Source organism: Pagrus major, chromosome 9 (genome assembly GCF_040436345.1).
Source record: "Pagrus major chromosome 9, Pma_NU_1.0".
NCBI classification, from domain to species: Eukaryota; Metazoa; Chordata; class Actinopteri; order Spariformes; family Sparidae; genus Pagrus; species Pagrus major.
In genome coordinates this window covers 9,006,879-9,027,060 of record NC_133223.1, presented here as the reverse complement: position 1 = coordinate 9,027,060, position 20,182 = coordinate 9,006,879, and the positions used below count along the sequence as shown (strand labels likewise).

Below are 20,182 nucleotides of genomic sequence, written 5' to 3'. Positions count from 1 at the left end.
CAATCAGAATGTTAAACTTATAAACCAAAAGAGAAAAACCACAGAGAAAATCCAAGTTTTTCCACGTATTTAATACTCTTTGTTTTTCGAGATCTTCCTAGATGTCTCAACGCTGTCCACATTTCGTTTCATTTAGTGGCTCTGTGATGTCATTCAACAACAAACTGAAAAGCAAGCAAATTGAGTGTGCTGCATTTAGAAAAGTGACATCTTATCTAAGCAGGGCACAGGTCCTGCAACTACTGGACTGCCTACTTTTGGGATGTGGATTTAGATGCAGGCCTGGAGCAAACCCAGGCTTCTTTCGTCATTTGTATTCTCATGCTTTTCCTACCTGAGAATGTTGCTAACGCTGAGGATGATTTTGATTGCCATGGATGATATTACTTTGGTTTTTCCAAGGTTTTCTATGGTCACATCATAAACTCCAAGGTATGCAGTACATAAATAAGAATAGGGACAAAATTATGTTGACTATGTCGAACATCAAAGTATGTCCTCTGTGCCCCATACAGTTAAATGATTATGTCCGCTCCTGAGAGCAGGATCAGCCCAGCCTCTCCAGTTCCTCTAGTCTAAAAGGATCCATTTCGTGAGTTGGGTCCTGTAGAGATCCAAATCCCTGAATTGGGTCATATGCAGTGGCTCCACATATTTGGTTCAAATTCAAAAGTCTAGAACTAGCTTCTTTTCTGCTTTTTCTGTTTACTTTGGCTCCATATCATAAGGCCGAACCACAATATGTAGGCTACTCAGCATTTATTCAGCAACGCCAAACACAGACGTGATCCACTGCTTATATAAAGCGTTACATAAAACAATGAATCAATCCCACAGCCAGAACTAAGAGTTGAGCAGCGACAAAGTGATAATTCAAATCAAACAGAAGACGACTATCCTTTTCATTTCACCTGAGGGGATCTTATTGTGATATCACGTGTGAAAACTTGATAAAACCAGTAAGTGTGAGCTTGTTTTGGAGGATCTCAGTCACCCACTGCTGTCTGAGAGGTTATACAATATCATTGCGTTATATAAGTGAGCCACATAGAGGACCAATAGGAGCCCTCCTCGTGCGTCACATGACGCCCTCCGCTTGCTACGGCGAACTGTTCATGAAATCCGGAGAAGCGACAACCTCTAGCTGCCGAAGCTAGCTGGCTAGCGACCAAGCTGGACTATCCCGGTATTTGCTTTATTTTTATCGGGGTATTCTCGTTTTAAAGAAGAGAACATGACACCGGGAGTCGTCCAAATACACGGGTTCTGGGACACTGGGTTGAAAAGAGTTCGTTTGTGGACTTCGACGAGCGGCGAAGGAGCGATCTGTGTTAGCTGTTATTTAACCTGCTGTTAACGTTAGCTAACGTTAGCTCTCGGTTCGAAGTGCATAAAAACAACGTCCGATGAGCTGCGGTCCACTGGTGCAAAGACTGGCTTGTTTGTCTGTAGCTAAGTAGTATTCAATTCAACCTCTACTTTAATGTACTGTCAACTGTTTTAAAACCTACATTTGGTCTTTGTTGCGTTTGTACAGTATCTTAACGACGAGTTAGAAATTAAGCTTCTTACTTGCTAAGCACGGAGGACTTGAACCGGTCGCTCTCAGTAAACATAAACACAGCGTATAGTCATTCCCGTGTTATCTTCAAAGCGACAGTGTTTGTGAAGTTGTATTTGTAGTCGTTCTCAGACCGCGTTAATGCTGTGAAGGGGGCTGAAAAGCGGAGAGCTTAGTAAATAACACCGATATTCTACCTCCAGTATACCAGAGCCGGTGTTAACAGGGAAACTGCGTCCCTTGGTGGCTTCATTGGTGTAGAGGCCATAGTTTACTGTTTGTGGGACTTCTACGGGACTAGTAATAATACATCATATTTTAATGTCTTATGAGTCGGAATGAGCCCATACCTACTTCCAATGGCCAACATCGAGAGACAGTCGGGGGTTTGGTTTGACAGCAACACGTTAAATGATAGTTTAATCTTGGGGTATGATTTCTGATCAGCGTGGAGAGGTAGGTCTGCCTTTGCCAGACTGCCAGTGAACCTCTTCGCTGTCCAAGTATCTGATTTTCCCTTTGGAAGACGAAGATGGAGACGGGAGTACAGCCTCACCAGGGCGAGCTGTTCGTCCACCAGCTCTCCAACCCAGGGGCTGCGGGCATCTGCCCTGAAATGCTGGAGGTGGCAGAGGAGGCCAGCCGGGCTGGGGACTTTAACCTGGCCGCGGAGATCTACAGCTCCCAGCTCGCTGACCTCCAGCAGCCGGACAGGGGCCTGTGTCTGAGGAAGGCTGACACTTTGGCCCGCGCCGGGCGGATATCTGAGGCACTGGACTCGTACTGCACGGCCGCCAGCCTGGGCAAACTGCGGACGGAGGAGCTTAGCCTCCTGGTGGAAACCATCGCCCGGACTCTCCGTGAGAAGGAGCTGGGCCTCCCCGGGACGTTAAACGGACATGGTAAAAGCAGTAATGGGGAAGATGGGGTTGAAAGTGATGGGGAGTGTGGAGAGGATGAAGTACTGGACCTGTTTTCTTGTCGCCTCTGCAAGCGTCTGCTCCACGAGCCTACAACCGTAGATTGTGGACACACTTTCTGCAAACGCTGCATAGAAGACGACTGTGTTAAAGACTGTATACAATGCAAACAAAAGTTGAACAAAAAAGATGGACTGCCAAACGGCAGGAGATTAAATGTTGTTCTCAGTGGCCTGCTGGACAAACTGTTTGCAACTGAGAGTAAAGCCAGGAAAATCTGGAAAGAAGGAGAGGTCCTGTGGAAAAACCAGGAGCTGTCTGAGGCCTTGGAGAAGTACAATGCAGCAGTGGATCTGGGTAAGAGCACAGCCTTCATTTATGTAATGCAAATTCTCCATTTACCGCAATCTCATCTCATCAAAATTAGAGTTTTGTGTAGGTGACCTACTTTTTCAGGCAAGCTACCCGGTGTCACCGATAAGGGGCGCCATTCCTACCTATCCAGACCGCACCGAGGTCAGGCGTTATATGATGTACCGTTCCTCGTTACCTAAGTAGCACACATACTGATCTTCTACTTCCCAGTGACACATTTATACCATTTTCTATTTTTGCTCTGCACTGTGTCCTCAGAGCAGCTATGGAGAAGGGATGTATGTGTAGCTGTTTGTACACGACAGCCCACTTTGTTATATATCCTAAATATTGTATGTCTTTGTATAATACTCACATACTGTATGAATACATTCCTGAGTTATGCAGACTGAGTTGGACTAAAGCCCTAACCCCTCCCCCTGCTGCTGGTGTTTCATAAGCTGGCAGGTTGTGCTGTGTTGGGTAACATTTAGGGAAAAGTGATGGTGATAAACTGTATCAGTTGCAATACTACATTAGTGAAACAACTTACTCTGTTACTTAAAGCTACTCTTTCATATGCTTCATATTTGGAATCATTGTCAAGTTAAGCATCTGTCTTCCTGAACCTTCTGAGCAAACAAACCAAATGTTTTGTTCGTTTCGCTCGTTACATAGAGTGCCAGTGTGACTTCATTAATTGTGGGCAAGGGCAAGTCTCATGTTGCAAAGGTTGGATCCTCACAGAAGGTTGAAATGCCCTCGCTCCATCTCTGTCCTACATATTAGAGGCACATTAAAAATCAATTTCCTGTGGTCCTGGAATAGCTTAACTGGTGAAACAAGGCACTGGAACGGTTGGTTATGTCAGGTGTTCACACTCACGTTGGTGTAAGAAATTGATCAGACATGAAAGTGTGGAGCAAGCAGAGGGAATGTATTGTGTCTCTTTTTGTCATTTTAGCCTTCAAATGGCAATTTTCAGACTCTTCTGTCCCCAGATCAATATTGATTCATGCCTTCTGTCTTGTGAAGGACTCTTGGTTGACAGGAGGACAGAGTGCCTTCACAGCTTTCACACTGCCACTCAGTGTTTCCCCAACAAATGCAGCAGGAGGCCATCTGGTATCAGTGATGCAGGATGAGCATAATGAGCTCATGATGTCAGCGGAAGTACAGCTGTTGCCCATCCTGTGCCTTTTGGGCATTTTTTTCTCCTCTTGGTGGATGTCTGTGCTACATTTCTTAATACATTCAGTTTACATAATGACATTTATATAATGATGTGCGACCTGTGTTTGTGAGAGAGAGCAAAATGGACAGGTGCAATAGTGCGTACTGGGGTAGAGAATGTAGTATGTTTTGCAAGGTAACGCAACCGAGGTAACGCCACAGCTGAAGTTTATGTTGATAATTTCCTTTCATTTAAAGAGATGAAGAAATTACAGGATAACACTTTTTTTTTTTAAATTCACGACTTGATTTTACTTTCAATTTTAGTCTTAAACTTTTTTCAGCACTGATGGCTATACCATTGTAATACCACTTTACACAAAAATGTGTATATATGTGTTTTTTTAAATTTGGGTAAACCTGCTAACAATGGCGATTGGCACCCTTGCCATTTCTAGGAGACAAGTTAGCCTTTCTGTTTCCTTTCTTTTTTCCTCTTGTATGTCACTTCGAAGATGTTAACTTATTTGAAAAAGTCTTAATCAATAATATTCTGAATTACACATATAGTTTTTTCTGGAACTGGTGATTGAAGTAGCTAAGGAGTCAAACATCTTGATTTTTTTCTCATCTCTGTTGAAAGTTGCACATGCGCAGTACTTCTCCTGTACTTCTCTATCCTGGTGACTTTTTGCAGATTAGGATTTGGCAAATTAAAATAATATTTAAGTTCGGTTTAAAGTTTGAGTTAACCCTCTTCCCAAACAAATCAATAAAGGGGGTCTGAGATGGAGAATAAACCCAACGTCTCTGACACTGTCAGGTTAGGTCACGTTTGTTGTTACCTACAATAATATTGTTTTCACATAGACATTAGCTTCAGGTGAAAAAGGCTAACGTGATTAGTAATTGTTGTGAGGCATAAGTGTCGTCCAGCTCGTGCTTCCCAGCAAGTTAATAAAATCAGACATGTGCCCCGAGTTGTCCATTTAAAATAATACTTGGAGACTCTTTTTTTATCACTCGCAGATGATCTCTGCCTCCCTCTGATATGCCTCCTACATAAGTAACATTAGCCTAATGTCCGCCCACAATTCAAAGCAGGGGAGCAACGACGCAACATAACTTTACTGTCCAGCTGAGGCTGGACAATCAACAGTCAGCATAAACTGCATACTCTCGATTATGCTCTGTCTCTGTATCGATGCAGAATCTTCCATGTCGCATCATGATGCATCTTATGATCGAGAAATTTACACACTTCTAATGTACATTATCCTCCTGTTAAAGCACATCCAGCATGGGGAACTGCGCCCCCTTTTCAATAATTGTAGATCTAATGCAGTGTCACAATCATGTTCCAGTGAATGTTAATTACCATCAAGTTTGTTTTTGCTTCAGCGAGTCAGCTGTCCATAGCCTAACAGATGAGACTTTCCTTTTCTTTCCTTCCTTGCCTCCACGACTCCAGAGACAGAACTGAACAGTGCCCACCTGTAGGGGTTTACTCAGCCCTTTGAGTGCTGACAAACAATGCTTGTGTAATTTTACCCTGTCTTGCATAAACAGTCGAATCCAGAAATGCGTTTCCCTCTCATCACCATAACTTTTTAGTAATCGTGTTATTCAAAGAATCATTTCAGCCTTAATTCGTACTGATGCAGCCACAAAATACGACCCATCCTGCAAAACAACCTAGTAAATATGCTGCAATAATGATTGTTAGGAATTCTGGGTTTTCTTATGAAGCTGGGTTGATTATTTGATATGGGCTGAAATCTTCACTGTGCCAATATGTCCTGGCGACCTTAAACAGAGTGATGTCCTCCAATTAGTTTCTGCTCCTTCCATCTTGCTACATCAACTGTGGAGTTTTAACCACATGCAAAAATACAGTACAAGTACTATGTCTCCAAGCCATTTTTAATATCTATATATATATATATATATATATATATATATATATATATATATATATATATATATATATATATTCCAGACAGCTGAAGTTTCTAAGCTCCAACAAATACATTGTTGTGTTTCGAATTTACATAAGAACTAAAGGTGATATGAACAATAGTATATAAGTATTACGGGTTGTGTATAGATTGTATCCCCATACCCACGAGAGATCTTTTGAGAGTGATCAATTCAACTTTCCTGAAATCTTACCAAGTGTTTTTGTGTTGAAACTTAAGCAGATCTTAATCAGGCAGGAGTTGTTGGTCTTTGTGACATGTGAGAGGGAAAAATCAAAAGCTGTTGTGGCTGCTCAGTACTAGGGATGGGCAATGATTTTCGATTATTCGAATAGTCGTTAAATCATAAATAATCGATTAGTAAAACATGTCTGAAAAAAATATTCCTTTGTTTTACTGGTGCCTTCTGCGCGGGGGCAGTGTAGCATTTGATACGCTGTGTGATGGGCTGACGTTAGATGCCACCGTAGAAGAAGAAACAAGCAGGAGCCATGGAGAGAGTGCTGCAGCCGTCCAAAAGTTCCGAACTATTTCAAAAAAAAAAAAAATGAAACAGAGGTGCGGTGTAATATCTGCGAGGCAAAGCTTGCATATCACAAGTCTACGACAGCCATGCACAGTCATATGAGAGCGAAGCACCCGATAGAAAGTGGAGGCCCGTCGTCACAGCAACAGTCAATGGCCAGCTGGGGATTAGTCGAAAAATAATCGATTAGTTCCCTGTGATTATCGAATAGTAGTTCTGCTTGAAATGCCCATCCCTACTCAGTACAGTACATCTCCCACATCTGCCGAGCAAGGATGTGAGAGTTGATCAAGCCACTCGGTTAAGTGAGAAAGTTTGAGGTTGCCGTCAGAGTGACAGTAGGAAGTCGTGGTGACTACATTGGTGAGATGTTGAGCATTCTCCCTACTCACCTCAGCAAGTTGGCTTCTCTGCTATGGGACAAACTTCCTGATACACAGTCAAACAGAACTTTCCCAGCAGCTCCAGCCGTACGGCTACATTATATTCAGTAGCAGCACAACCACTCTAACATTTCCCTCCAGGCGATGTTTTTCAGTTGTCCAACTCACACAGAGCTACAGGATATCATAATTATCTATAGGTGTTAATTATGATTGTAAAGGTAAAATCCTGCCCTACACGTCTAGAAAGGCCTGAAATTTTAACTTAATCTTGCCATTGGATTGTGCTAGAACGTCTGTGTCCGATTTTGAGGTGGCACATCTAAATAACATTAATAAAGATAAACAGCAAATATCAGGTAGACACAGGTGAGTGATGGAAGCTCCTATCCTCCAGGCGTTATGTTCTAATGTTTATTCCTGCATTGTCTCATAAAGGCTATCTGGAGTTTGTTTTTAGCACAATATTTCTGGCTCATGTAAATATTTTCTGTTGGTCGAGCTGTTGGTGTTTTATGCCCGAGTCTCAGCTGACTCAGCTCAGGCAGCCTTTTCACCCTCTGTTCAGTTTTGGGGAAGATAAGAGATGACATGGTCTCTCAAATAACTTGCCAAAAGGTCTCAGAATCCAAAGTTCCATTCAAAAAGTGCCAGAGGCAAAGGCCAGTGACGTTTTCTGTGGGTAAATAAGTAAGCGTCATTAGCTTGGCGAGCTGGAATGGAAACCGTAGAAACACTGTTTTGAAATGTACTGGGTTGGGTCTGAAACATTGTGATTGTTGTGTAAGCGGTCTGTAATCCTGAGCAGAATGAATCAAAGCAACACAGGTACTTTGAATCAAACAAATGGTTAAAAAAAACAAACTAGTTGTTATATTAATGTTAGACTTTCAGCAACAGGACTAACACTAGGAAACAATGCCAACAGAGTCTTAAATTTACATATGTCTATTGAACAAAATAACAGTCACAGCATGTAAACCTCCACAGGTCATTTCTCCTGTTTCTTTGCAGCCTTAGTGTTCAACAATCATGTGCGTGTATCTGTTTATAACGGTTCTGTGTAGGGATGTCCCGATCCCGATTGCGGGATCGGGGCCGATATGGGCATTTTTTCACTGATCGGGATAGGCAATTTTGAACGTGGACCCAAGCCCGATTATTTTTACGTCAGCTGTCGTCAACGGAGCACAATTTGTGGCAGAATGCAGTCGTGCTCGTAACGTTAGTCTGGAGAACCTGTGGATAAAATGTCTGCAGTGTGGAAATATTTCAAATTAGAAAGCGAAAGCAGTCCAACGGCAACACGTAACATCTGCAATACGACCGTTTCGCGAGCTGGTAACAAAAGAGCTGCATTTAATACTACAAATTTGATACGGCACATAAACAAAAACATGAGTTCACTCAAGCAATACAGGCAAAGGCACCGAAGCAACAAACACTCGTGGATACTTTCAAAAGGAAAGAGAAATATCCTCGAGTCAGCGACATGGCCACAAATATTACAGAGAAGGTCATTGAATTCATCGCTCTAGATAACCAGCCCACCTCTGTGGTAGAGGATCAGGGTTTAGTTACTGACTTTGTTTACTTGTCGTTTTTTTTTTTTTTAAAAAACTAATGAAAACCAATGTTGCAATAGGATATGCAGAATAAGAAAGAGTCATATGAAAGTATTTACTTTGTTTCAACAAAATAAAAAAAGCTATTAAGAACAGCTTGGATGCAGGTGATTTTTTTTCTTAATGCAGCTGTATTATCTAGGAAAATATTAGTTAGGGCTAAGTATCGGATCGGGACTTGGTATCGGCAGATACTAAATATTAAATGACTCAGATCGGGATTGGGGTAAAAAAAACCTGATCGGGACATCCCTAGTTCTATGGATTTAATTTGTAAAGATAACTGTCAGATGGGCTGAATTCTCAACACACAGGAGCACAGAAAGAGATTGATCCCAGTTTGAATAATGTTTTTATAGGACTGGAGCATCATTGTTCTTGAGTCTGATTTAAAAAAGGTGCCAAAAGTCAGCATTGGGTCTATAAAGTACTTGTCTCTATAACAATTAGTAAAGTGTGTCATTTGGAAAAAAAAACTGTTTAATAATGTGGCCATAAAGTGACTGCTGTAAAACAAGAGCAGGCTGAGAAGTGGCCTCTGACTCTACTTTTTTATCGCCACATAAGTTACATAGCATTCTTACGCATGAAATAGGTCTGCAGTCACGTTACATTGTTGCCCTACTTCTGCTAGACCTAGAAAAAACCGTCCATCCCCTGAAGGCCTGTCCACTGACCTCATGGTGTGTGTGTGTGTGTGTCTGTGTGTGTTCGTTTTTCCCTGTGGTGTACAGTGCCCTCTTCAGGCAGACTGCTGTGCCAGCGGGCTGAGTTACACGTGGAGATGAGGAACTTCAGTCAGGCAGTGCAGGACGCCAACAGCCTCTGTAGGATAAAACCTCTCTGGACAAAGGTGAGACACAAGTTTGAAATGGATCTGCAGGGCAAAATTAAATATGTCTGAATAAAGATAAGACAAACCTGAAGGAATAATAGAAACCATAGTTATAACTGCATCATCATGAGACTGAAATTGTTCTGTTTCCTTCTGCCAGACAACACTATACAGGCAATACCTGTTTACCTTTTTTACTATTTATGTATATATTCTGTGTATGTAAGAATATCAGCCAACATATATCTGATTTTTTTTACTCCTCAATATCTGTATTGGCTCCAAAACTCCAGTATGTACTTATAGTTTTCTTTTAATAGTTGTGATATAAAACATGATAGTGCTTTTAAATTCTGGAATATTTTGATGTCTAGTGGAATAGGCTTACCGTGGTTTTATGTGTTATACAGTGTTTGTGCATACCTCGACTACATTACTTGTAATTGTTTTGCTTTTTTAACAGTCAGGCGGTACAGTTGTGAACTGAAAGTGTCTGAACAGCTGCAGCAGGACAGAGTAGTCTGAGACAGATTTAACTTAAGAGTTGATGACAACGTGATGATGGAAAAAATGTTGTCAAAGCAAAAGCTCCTTTTATTGCAATATTTCAGTTTTAAAAACAATGCTAACATTAATGAGGTAAAAGGAGTTGGTTACCGTACTGAAAAGTTGAAGGTGTGCAGCCTTTCGCCTGTACCTCTGTATCTGATGCTGTTCCTTCTTGTTCTCACAGACTGTATAAAACTACTCCCTGTAATATTTCAAACTGATACGCTGTCAACAAATGCCGAGCAGCGAGTCACTCACTGGCAAACACAATGCGTTTCTTGTCAAAACTTCATAAATTTTTTTGTTTTTGTAGGCTCACTGTTTGAAAGCCACAGCGCTGAGTAAAGCAGGTCGGCACGATGAGGCCTTGCAGGAATACTTCATGTGTATAGCGCTAAAGCCTGACTGGACCAAAGTCAAACTGGAGGCTCAGAAGGTAAGGGAAGGCCCCCTTAAATCCCCCCCATCCATTTGCTATTTCTGATCTGGAGCACAGATCCCACCCAACGAGGTGTAGACAAGTGTGAATGAGTAACATCTCGTTTAAGTAGAATACAGGGAAAAACAAGTGTAATCACCTACTTCTGCTCATCTCTTCATGTGTAATGTGAACGCTGATCAAGTGCCTTGTTTTGTTTCCTCCTGCAGGTCCTTAGCGAGGTGTTCTCCTCTGTGTTTGAGAATGAGGACATGCCAACGCCGCTGCACCCACTGCAGGGGGGGATGACCACCCGGCTCATCAAACCCCCCGCCTTGCTCAGGTCCCTGAGGCCACTCACACAGACACAGAGACCAGGATCCTCCTCACAGGTTAATGCACACAAACAAACACACTGAGACCAATGAAAAGATGTGTTATAAGAGACATTTCATCTAAATGATCGAATGAATGTTGAGACATTATCAAGATTAATCCATAATATTATGGATTATATTATATATTGAAATACTGCCCATCCCTACACCATTGTATGTCTATTTCTTCTCCAACCTTGTTGGTTTACTTTTAGTTTTATTTAAAACATTTTGACGCTAATTGTGGGTTTGTAAGCAGGTTTATGTCAAGGAGATTAATTATTGTATTTTGACGGATGGACACACACTAGGTCTTAAAAGATAACTGTGTTGACTTGCAGTCTTATTTTTCAAATTTCTGATCAGCCAACACCGAAACGACTACAACAGATGCAGTAGTAAAATACAAATATAAAAGAAAAAATAAATATAATAAAATATATAATAAATAAATATATAAATGCCAATAAAATAAATATATAAATAATAAATATAAAAAATGCCAACAGTCATAACCATAAGTTCCTTCACTATGTAGATCCAAATATACACACAGCCTGTTTTAGGAGCAGTCATCTGGACTACACCTTTATTCAGAATATATTATACTTGTCAGAATGTGGCTGTCAATCATCTCTTCATAATCATCCAGCTCACTAATCTCTCTACCTGTCTGTCTGTCCAGGACTCAGAGTTCAGTGTGACTAAAAGTGCTCCAGCAGACGACTCGTCCTCCAGACTGTCTGCTCCGTGTCCTGGTAAATCGGACTCTGCTGCCGGGAAGGACAGCGCTAACAGCCTGGCTGGTGTTCTGGCTGCACTGCCAGCCCCCCCTGGTGGCCTCAAGAGGAAACACAGCGGAGATGGACCCTCAGCAATCTTCAACCCTCCATCCAAACTGCTCAGACCTGGTAAGAGAATCTGATTTTCATTCCAAAATTTAGATTATTCATGATGATTCACATAAAAGTACCACAACACTTATTACTTAATATTGATCCCTGTATTTTTAAAATTTCTCTCGGTGTCACTGATTGGATGCCACTTTCATTTTAAGTCTGGGACTACCTCTTGGCTTTTATCAATAGATGATAAAATTATTCAATTCAATTCAGTAACTCGTAAAACGATAAAAATATTAACATTTGAAGTAGCACTTAAACATCAATCCAAGCAGGAAATATAACTAATAATAAAATGATTCGGTTCATTTCAAAATTTAACTTGAAGATTTTAAGATCTGTGTTGTTGTTTTTTCACTTCATAGTTCAACAGCATTGACTGATAACCAACTAAAACCAAGGAAGCACAGTACAAGTAATTACTTTCTTGTGTTATAAAGTTAATGGAGATGTCCTGATTCTGTCAATGCTGCGTCATCCTGCGGTCTGCATCTCTTCACTGAGCCAGTTAAACTACTTAGACAAGATAAGACACATTTGTCATTGTAGGCATACAGCGAAATTATGTTTGGTAAACACTCAGAGAGCAGCAGCAATAGACAGCAAATAGACTCAAATAGACATCAAATTACTGTTCAAAGAACTTTGTTCCGTTTTAAAACTACAGTAACTACTTTTGTTAGTCATTAAATGTAATTTCCCTGCAATCATTGTTTGAAGCTGACTATAATGACATGATAGGATTGTATCACAGTGTCATTCCCCTAAATAATAGTCTGTCTTCTCTCCAACAAAACAAAGCAGAACACTTAACATGTGATACAACTTTATTGCTTCCTGTAAGTGTGTGTTTTTTGTGTCATGAGCCAGGGATGGAAAATAACAAAACACTCCCTGTCGGTCTGGTCGGGTTTCATTTTTGTTTTTTATTAATTGACTGCACAGCATAAAAAAGTCTCCCCTCTCTGCTGTATAGATTATTGATAACCTAAACACATGGAAATATGTATCCTGATGGTGTAATTTTTTTATTTTTAACAGATGAGCCGAGCAGCTTCCAGGCCTCTACAGTGTGTGGAGGGAGGACGGTTCCTGCTGATCTATTGGACAGTGGAGACATGGAGTGTTCACTTTGCATGAGGTGAACACACACACACACACACACACACACACACACACACACACACACACACACACACACACACACACACACACACACACACAGAGTAACTGCATGCAGACACATGTACACACAGTATTGACAGGTTTTGGTAATGGTTAAGACCAAAAGTAATGACTTATAATAATAACTTCACTTTCTTTATATCAGAATGCAACTGTGTTATCATGACATGTGATTCGTGCAGCACTGATATCAGTAGCTAATATGTTTGATTTTGTGTGGGTTTTTAATTTTTTAAATTTTGTTTGTCCTCCAGATTGTTCTATGAGCCGGTGGCCACTCCCTGTGGTCACACCTTCTGCCTCAAATGTCTGGAGCGCTGCCTGGATCACAACCCCAACTGTCCTCTGTGCAAGGAGAATCTGGCTGAGGTACACACATATTTCATGTACTGTCAAATATCCAAATACACTTTGATCAAAACAGGGTTTTACCACTAAATTTAAAAGTTCATTTTCTTCTTAATCTGTATTTGATAGGTCAAAGGATGAATAGATTAATCATGTTAATCGTGACAGATTAAATGATCATGAAAACAATTGTTTCTGTAGCCCTAGTATGTAATAAATAGCTTATTGGTGGTGTTTGTGTGTGTTTGTGTGTGTTGTCATTGCAGTATCTGGCCACCAGGGGCTACAGCAAGACCCTGCTGATGGAGGAAGTGCTGCAGCGTTACCTAGGAGATGAGCTGGCAGAGAGGAAGAAAATCCATGAAGAGGAGATGAAGGAGCTGTCCAAGTGAGTTATTTACATCTGAATCCATTCGTCACTGGATCAAAAATAAATGTTCAGATGGTTTTTAAATAGTAACTGTACAGCCCTAAACCATACAACCTACATTATACAACCTGGACAGGAAACTTGGATAATGTGACGTTTAAGTGTTTTAAAAGCAACTATTACAAGTCTTGTTTTTACAGCAGGTAGTTACATTGTTTTGTTTGTTTCCTACTTCTCTTTTACAAAAACAAGGTACACAAAACTGGGTGTAGACCAAAAATCTTGAGCCGGTTTTCTATTATATAAGTATGACAGAGACCTCGGTATAAAACCAATATTATGTCAACTGCATACTGTATACGAGGAAATATTACAGTATGCTTTCTTTGATCCCCAAAATGATTTTATATAAGAAGCACTCAGCCCACTAGCTCGATGCGCACACATAATGGGAATTCCAGTTAACACACTAACGGGGATAGCATTGCTATGAGTATATTTACAAGTGATACGTTTTAATTTAAATACTGAACATAAAACGATATTCGTGCTCATATTTACAGGCATATACAGTATCTAGTGTGAATGGTACCCAACCCTACACAACACTAACTTATTGGTAACACATCATAATTAAAAGCCTATAAACAATAAAATAGTATGAATCTGCACAGTAACTAGTAACAAAAATGTATACGTTGGAAAAAGGTAAAAATCTGAGTAAACTCGAGTAAAGTACCTTAGGAATTGTACTGAAGAACAGTACTTGAGTAAATGGTTCTAAGGTTCATTCCATCAGTGGCTGTTCTAAAATCTAAAAGATTCCAAATATCGGTTATCGGTCTACTTGATTTTTAATTATCAGCCCTGAAATAGCCATATTGGTGGACCTCTACACAAATCATTTATAATAGTGAAAAAATACTATTTAAAAAAAACAATAATGAAATCAGTTAAGTAGTACATTGTTAGCTAGATTAAACAGGACTTCTTTCATTTGACAAAATTCCTGACCACTAAGTTTGATTTGCCTGTTGCTCTTGAAAAGCGTTAAAAGTATTTGATACATTTTTTTAATTCTTCCACATTCACACAAACACCAAAGTCTAAATAAAGTCTCCATTGTGTCTGTTGTAGCCTGAACCAGGAAGTGCCCATCTTTGTGTGCACCATGGCCTTCCCCACCGTCCCCTGCCCGCTGCACGTGTTTGAGCCGCGCTACCGCCTCATGATCCGCCGCTCCATGGAGACGGGCACCAAGCAGTTCGGCATGTGCATAGCAGATGAGCTCAAAGGTTTTGCCAGCTACGGCTGCATGCTGCAGGTGAGTGTGTGGAACTAGAGCTGGTACAGGATTATTTTCTTCTGTCACACATTTTCTCACCTCACTCAAATAACAGAGATTCTATCCTGCTAAAGACAACATAATCTGTCTTTCAGGTGCGAGACGTGAAGTTTTTTCCTGACGGTCGTTCAGTGGTCGACACCATTGGTGTGTCGCGGTTTAAGGTCCTCAGCCACGGCCAGAGGGATGGCTACAACACCGCCAAGATAGAGTACCTGGTAGATAAGAAGGTACGTTGAGAGGAAGTCAGTGTGGGTGTGTTGTCTGTTAGAGCTTGTCATTTTAGATACTTTCCATCATGCTGCTGTCACACAAGGTAGAACGCTGACAGCTGAGCAGAGCACTGTGTCACAGGAGGGAAATTCAGTCTTTCTGCACCAATAAACAGATGGATTTGCTCATGTTTATTAATATGTACTTAAATTATTCTCGGTCAGTCAGGTGGAAGGTTTTGTAATCAGAAAAACAGCTTCTGTCATCTTTCCTCTGGTCAGTGGTGTTTTTGAAAAAACAGTCTCTCTGTCTAATCAGGTGGAGGCAGAGGAGCTGGTGGAGCTTCTGAAGCTGCACGACTCTGTGTACGAGCAAGCCGACAGCTGGTTCACCTCCCTGAAAGACAACATGAAGAGCCAGATCCTCAGTCACTTCGGACACTTCCCCAGCAAAGACCCCGACCCACAGGTCAGCAAACATACTTTGACTACTTATACCACGTTCAATATAGATGTAAAGAGAAATACATTAAGAAATAAGATGCCTGTTTACCATTAGCCTCCTGAAACTGCTTGAAACCACACTGTGTACACTCAGCTGCTGTCTTCATCTGCTAAGATTAAACAATCCACAAGGTTCACATTAATTGGTTGGTTAATGTTACATTTGTGTAACAATATAACTGATTGTTTAATGAGATAATTCTCAACAGAGAATTTTTAGAAAGAAAAGAAAAAGACTTTGCTTGGAGTAAACAGTATGAATATAAACACCATATGCTTAAAAACTTAGTTGGAACATTTTGTGTCCAGCCAGTGTCCTCTAAGCACTAAAACTGCCCTGCTTGGCAATCAGAGGCCTAAACAGCATAGGTATTTTCCTAGAGCACTGAGGGAAGGTAAGACGATAGCTGTTTCCACTCTCTCAGCTGCTCCAGGTTTTCTACTTTGTTATTCTCTGCTCACACCAAGAGAAAACCAGTTGTAGGTAGCAAATGCAGTGGCGAGGCGAGCAGACACATATAGGTCCTGCAGGTGACACTGAATTACTTGTCACACAAAAGGAATTTGATTAAATGCTTAATTTTGAGTGTGAATGTGCAGTTATTCAGAGTTGGATGCCCTAGCTTTAGTAATGAACAGAGACCAGAACAAAAAGATCTTCAGGAAAATACTCAAGTTCCTGTTAAGTTCGGAAACTGATCAGTCACACCCACACAGAAGAAGTCACTGTGTGTCTGCACATGTATTTGTGTCTAAAAACAGAGCCAATGTGAGAAAGGAGTGAGAAAAATTTGCTTTGTGTTGTATGGGAGGGCAGACTCGTGGGATGGAGTGGTATTTTGGAACAAAAATGATGCTCTGACAAAAAGTTGCCTCTCGTGTGTTGGAAAAATCGGATTTTTTAAAAAAAAAAAATATGAAGAGGCTCTAAAAAAATTCCTAAAAGACATCCAGCCCTCCTGAAGCCCTGTTTTCTAACACTGTATGTATCTGTTCTCTCCTGCAGGCCAGTCCCTGTGGTCCGGCCTGGTGTTGGTGGCTGCTCGCTGTCCTTCCGTTGGAGAATCGAGCCCAGCTCACCATCCTGTCCATGACCTCCCTCAAGGATCGCCTCATTGCCATCCGCAGAGTTCTCATCTTCGTTACACGCAAGAGGCCGCGGTGACTGGCCGGCCACTTGGGGCACAAACTGGAACCTCTTGGGCTTCTATGCAGTTCAGCAATTCATTTATTCATTTGTTTGGCCATTCATTTGTTCATCTGGTCACTCATTGACTAACTGATTGACTCAATAACACGTGTTTGTTCATCCATCTACTCGCCCACTCTTGCATCAGTTCATTCTCTCAGATGCTCATGCTACATGCATCATGCAGCCTCTCTGAGCACACGTGTCTGTTCTGTTGAGAGTTTGAGAGTGGCAGGTGGGCGGGGGGGGGGGGACCGTGAAGGCTTTCCTGGTCCCCTCCCCCCACCAACAGCCCTCTCTAATCAATTCATCTTGGATGAACCAAACTACAACACATCTCTGAACGAGTGACCTCACACCTCATGTTCTCTGTTGAAATGGAGGTAAAAGCAGTCAGGCCAAGCTGTTTCGCTTGGTTTAGGTCACTTGTGTACCCAACTCTCTGTCATGAAGGAACTAAAAGCATCTCTGAAATATGAAGCTGAAACAAAAACACTTGGCGTGACGGCAAAACAAAGTGATTGTATTGGTCTGGCTGTAGTATGTGGATGTTTTTCTTTTTACTCTCTACTACATTTACAGAATCCGTTTGGCGAGTTGCACATGAGGTCAGATACCTGCATGTGCACGCGCAACAGCTGCTTCGCTCGAGTCTTACCGACCGAGCCGAAATTCATGTGCAAAAACCTGGAGCTTTGTATATGATGCCTCACCATCTGGTGGGCGCGTACCTCAGACCGTATGATAGGAAGTCATGGGCATGGGCACCATGCGAGACCTTGCATCAAGATAGGATTGTGATTGTGCCCATACTAGTGCTAAAAATCCCAGACTTCAATGTGTGAGAACAACTCCACAACAACATGCTCTACCTGTTTTAAAAAGAGATTTAAGGATGCACTCACACTAGGCAATCCCTACTGTGCCCAAGCACGTTTGACCCCCAAAGTCCATTGCGCCACGTTGTAAAATCAAGAAATCCAGGAATGTGAGAGGGCCGTCTATGACCAAAACGACACGAATAAGCCACAAATATGTCAGTAAAGTTATATAGTCAGTAGTTCTCTGTGTTGTTCTCCATTGTGCTGCGACCGCACTACAATGTGATGATGTATGTACAAGAGGTAACCGTGCTCAGGCCCGGTTGCGGCCGGAGCAATGTGAGTGCAGACCAGTGGGGTACTGGGGAGGAAGGACAATTGTGCTTCGGCATGGTATGGAGCTACTGGGCCAAGTGTGAGTGCACCTTAAGTTAGATTTAATTGTAAGTCAGGCTAAGATTTAGTTGCATATAGGAAATTGCAGATACAAATGCATCCTCCCAGATACAGTCGATCTGGAACCTGTGTCCTGTTGTAGCATATCTCTGGGACTTCAAATACAGACTTAGTTTTAGGGGTTGATTGTGTAATTTCTTGTTTTTTGTTTCTCTCTCTGCTATGCCCTTAAGTGTATGTGTATGGTGAAATCTTAAGTTGGGTGATTTATATGTATATCAATGTAACTCGGAGGCCTTTGTATTGATTTATTTAAGGAACGTTTCACCTCTCTCTCTCTCTCCGTCGCTTTTTCTCTTAGTACATTTACATGCACACTAATGCAATTGCAATGCTAAAAGTGGCCCATTGGAGTTTTCTAAAAGATAATTATAAGTTTAGTCAATATTCTCAATAAAACACATTGTGTGTATCCTTGTGGCCTGACAAACATGTTGAAAAATGTTCCATCCTCCATAAAGCATTTGCAAACTGATTTTTTTGGTCTATTTTTAAACTTTTATTTCTTCTTTCTTCCCCATCTTTACTGGAATAACGCCGCATCTCTTGACACTTAGCATCACCAACTGTTGATCGGTTCAAAAGCTTTACACAGATGTGTTGTCTCCATAGAACTACTAGTGGTCAAAAACTTTACACGGTGCTCGAAGAAAATTGGTTAAATGCTGCACAATAATAACCCAAATTTCCATGATTCCTTGAATTAAGGGGTGTGTGGAGTTTTTGACCACTGGTGAGCAAGTGATTGTGGCAACATGTTAAAAGAATGAAAGAAAGATGCGGGGAAGCAGAAGACGATGGCTAGCTGACGTGAACAATGCAGGTTTCAAATATTCAAAACATCAACTTTGCAAATGCTTTTATGAGGATTCAGTTTGTTATGTTGAGAAACAGAGTGGAATTTCACTATAACTTTTAACATTGTACAATAATGGGAAGGATGAGTGGTGAAGGAAGTGTTGATCTCTGCAAGTCTTCAAATCAAGCTTTTATGAGCCACAATAAGACTGAAGAGTGAAAAGCAGTCTCAGTTTTAGTCTGTGAAGATGTTTTTGTAATTGCATTCTTGGCATGCATGTAAATGCACCGTTTCTCTGTATAATTCTGTCCTTCCAAATGTTCGTGACTCCACTGCAGTTTCTTGCTCTCTGTAAGGGGAGGGGCTCACAACATGCTGCAATTCCCTGGTATATTTGTAAAGGGGGTTCTTGTACCTATTTTTTATTGCAAATAAAGAAAAACACATTCAGTTCTGTCTCTGCATGTTGTCTCATAGCAGCTGCTTCACATCAGGGAGAAGGAACACTATAGTGTTTGGAGGTGAGGTAGATAAACATCCTGAACAGCAGCAACATCCTCATCTACCTCTCTGATATTTGTGAAGTATCAAGCAGGTAACTTCCAGACGCTCGTAATGACACCTCCAAGAAGCAAGTTTCTTAAATCAACTTCATGATAGCATAACATGTTACTCGTCATCAGTTGCTTTACAGTCCAAACATTGAAATGATCAAAAATAAATTAAAATAATTTAAAGGAAGAATATTGGAGAAGCTGTAACCACAAAATGTCAAATGAGTTCAGAGAAGTTTGAAATGGTGAGATAATGTTTGTGTTGAGCTGAGATTAATATTTTGTCCAGACACAGTGAACTAGATGACATCATCGAATATGCAACAAACCCAACTATTACAAGCTGCCTGTCCTGAATTCAATAAAAAAACAGGCTCAATAGGTATCAGACAGATAGAAAACCTTGAAGTTAACACAGTACAAATATCTACTGATGAAATAAAACCACTGAATGTAACATTACAGACAGTGAAAGCATGAAAAATTAGAAAAGATGATATATATATATATGTATATATATATATATATATATATATATATATATATATATATATATATATATATATATATATATATATATATATATATTCAACTCTGAAGCTATTAAACAAGATCTGTGGGACTTTTTATGCAGGACCAAATAACTTCTAGATGTAACAGAACTACATTAAAACTACACATAATCAGAATTTGGTTGCAAGAAAGTGAAAACTAGTAGAGATATGATTTTTTGAAAATGACGGCTTCTTTGCTCAGGTAAAAAAATGTATTGTTACTAATTTGCTTACCGTAAACAT

At 40.7% G+C, this 20,182-nt stretch overlaps 1 protein-coding gene across 1 annotated transcript; it reads left to right on the top strand.

Moving 5' to 3' along the window:
• Nucleotides 1-1,126: 1,126 nt before the first annotated feature.
• On the top strand, nt 1,127-18,507 carry lonrf2 (LON peptidase N-terminal domain and ring finger 2). The gene is made up of 12 exons (XM_073474323.1): nt 1,127-2,838; nt 9,256-9,374; nt 10,219-10,341; nt 10,554-10,715; nt 11,386-11,611; nt 12,644-12,743; nt 13,042-13,156; nt 13,402-13,523; nt 14,643-14,829; nt 14,946-15,080; nt 15,382-15,531; nt 16,573-18,507. Exons 1-12 carry the CDS (start codon nt 2,094-2,096, stop codon nt 16,729-16,731), a joined length of 2,343 nt encoding a protein of 780 aa, XP_073330424.1. The 5' UTR covers nt 1,127-2,093; the 3' UTR covers nt 16,732-18,507.
• Nucleotides 18,508-20,182: the final 1,675 nt, after the last annotated feature.

What these genes read in the sequence shown, in the direction of transcription:
- lonrf2 (XM_073474323.1), top strand. Translation starts at nt 2,094, where the DNA reads ATGGAGACGGGAGTACAGCCTCACCAGGGCGAGCTGTTCGTCCACCAG. An exon ending in CAATGCAGCAGTGGATCTGG is followed by an intron (nt 2,839 to 9,255) that starts GTAAGAGCACAG and finishes TGTGGTGTACAG; the next exon opens with TGCCCTCTTCAGGCAGACTG. An exon ending in GAGATGAAGGAGCTGTCCAA is followed by an intron (nt 13,524 to 14,642) that starts GTGAGTTATTTA and finishes TGTCTGTTGTAG; the next exon opens with CCTGAACCAGGAAGTGCCCA.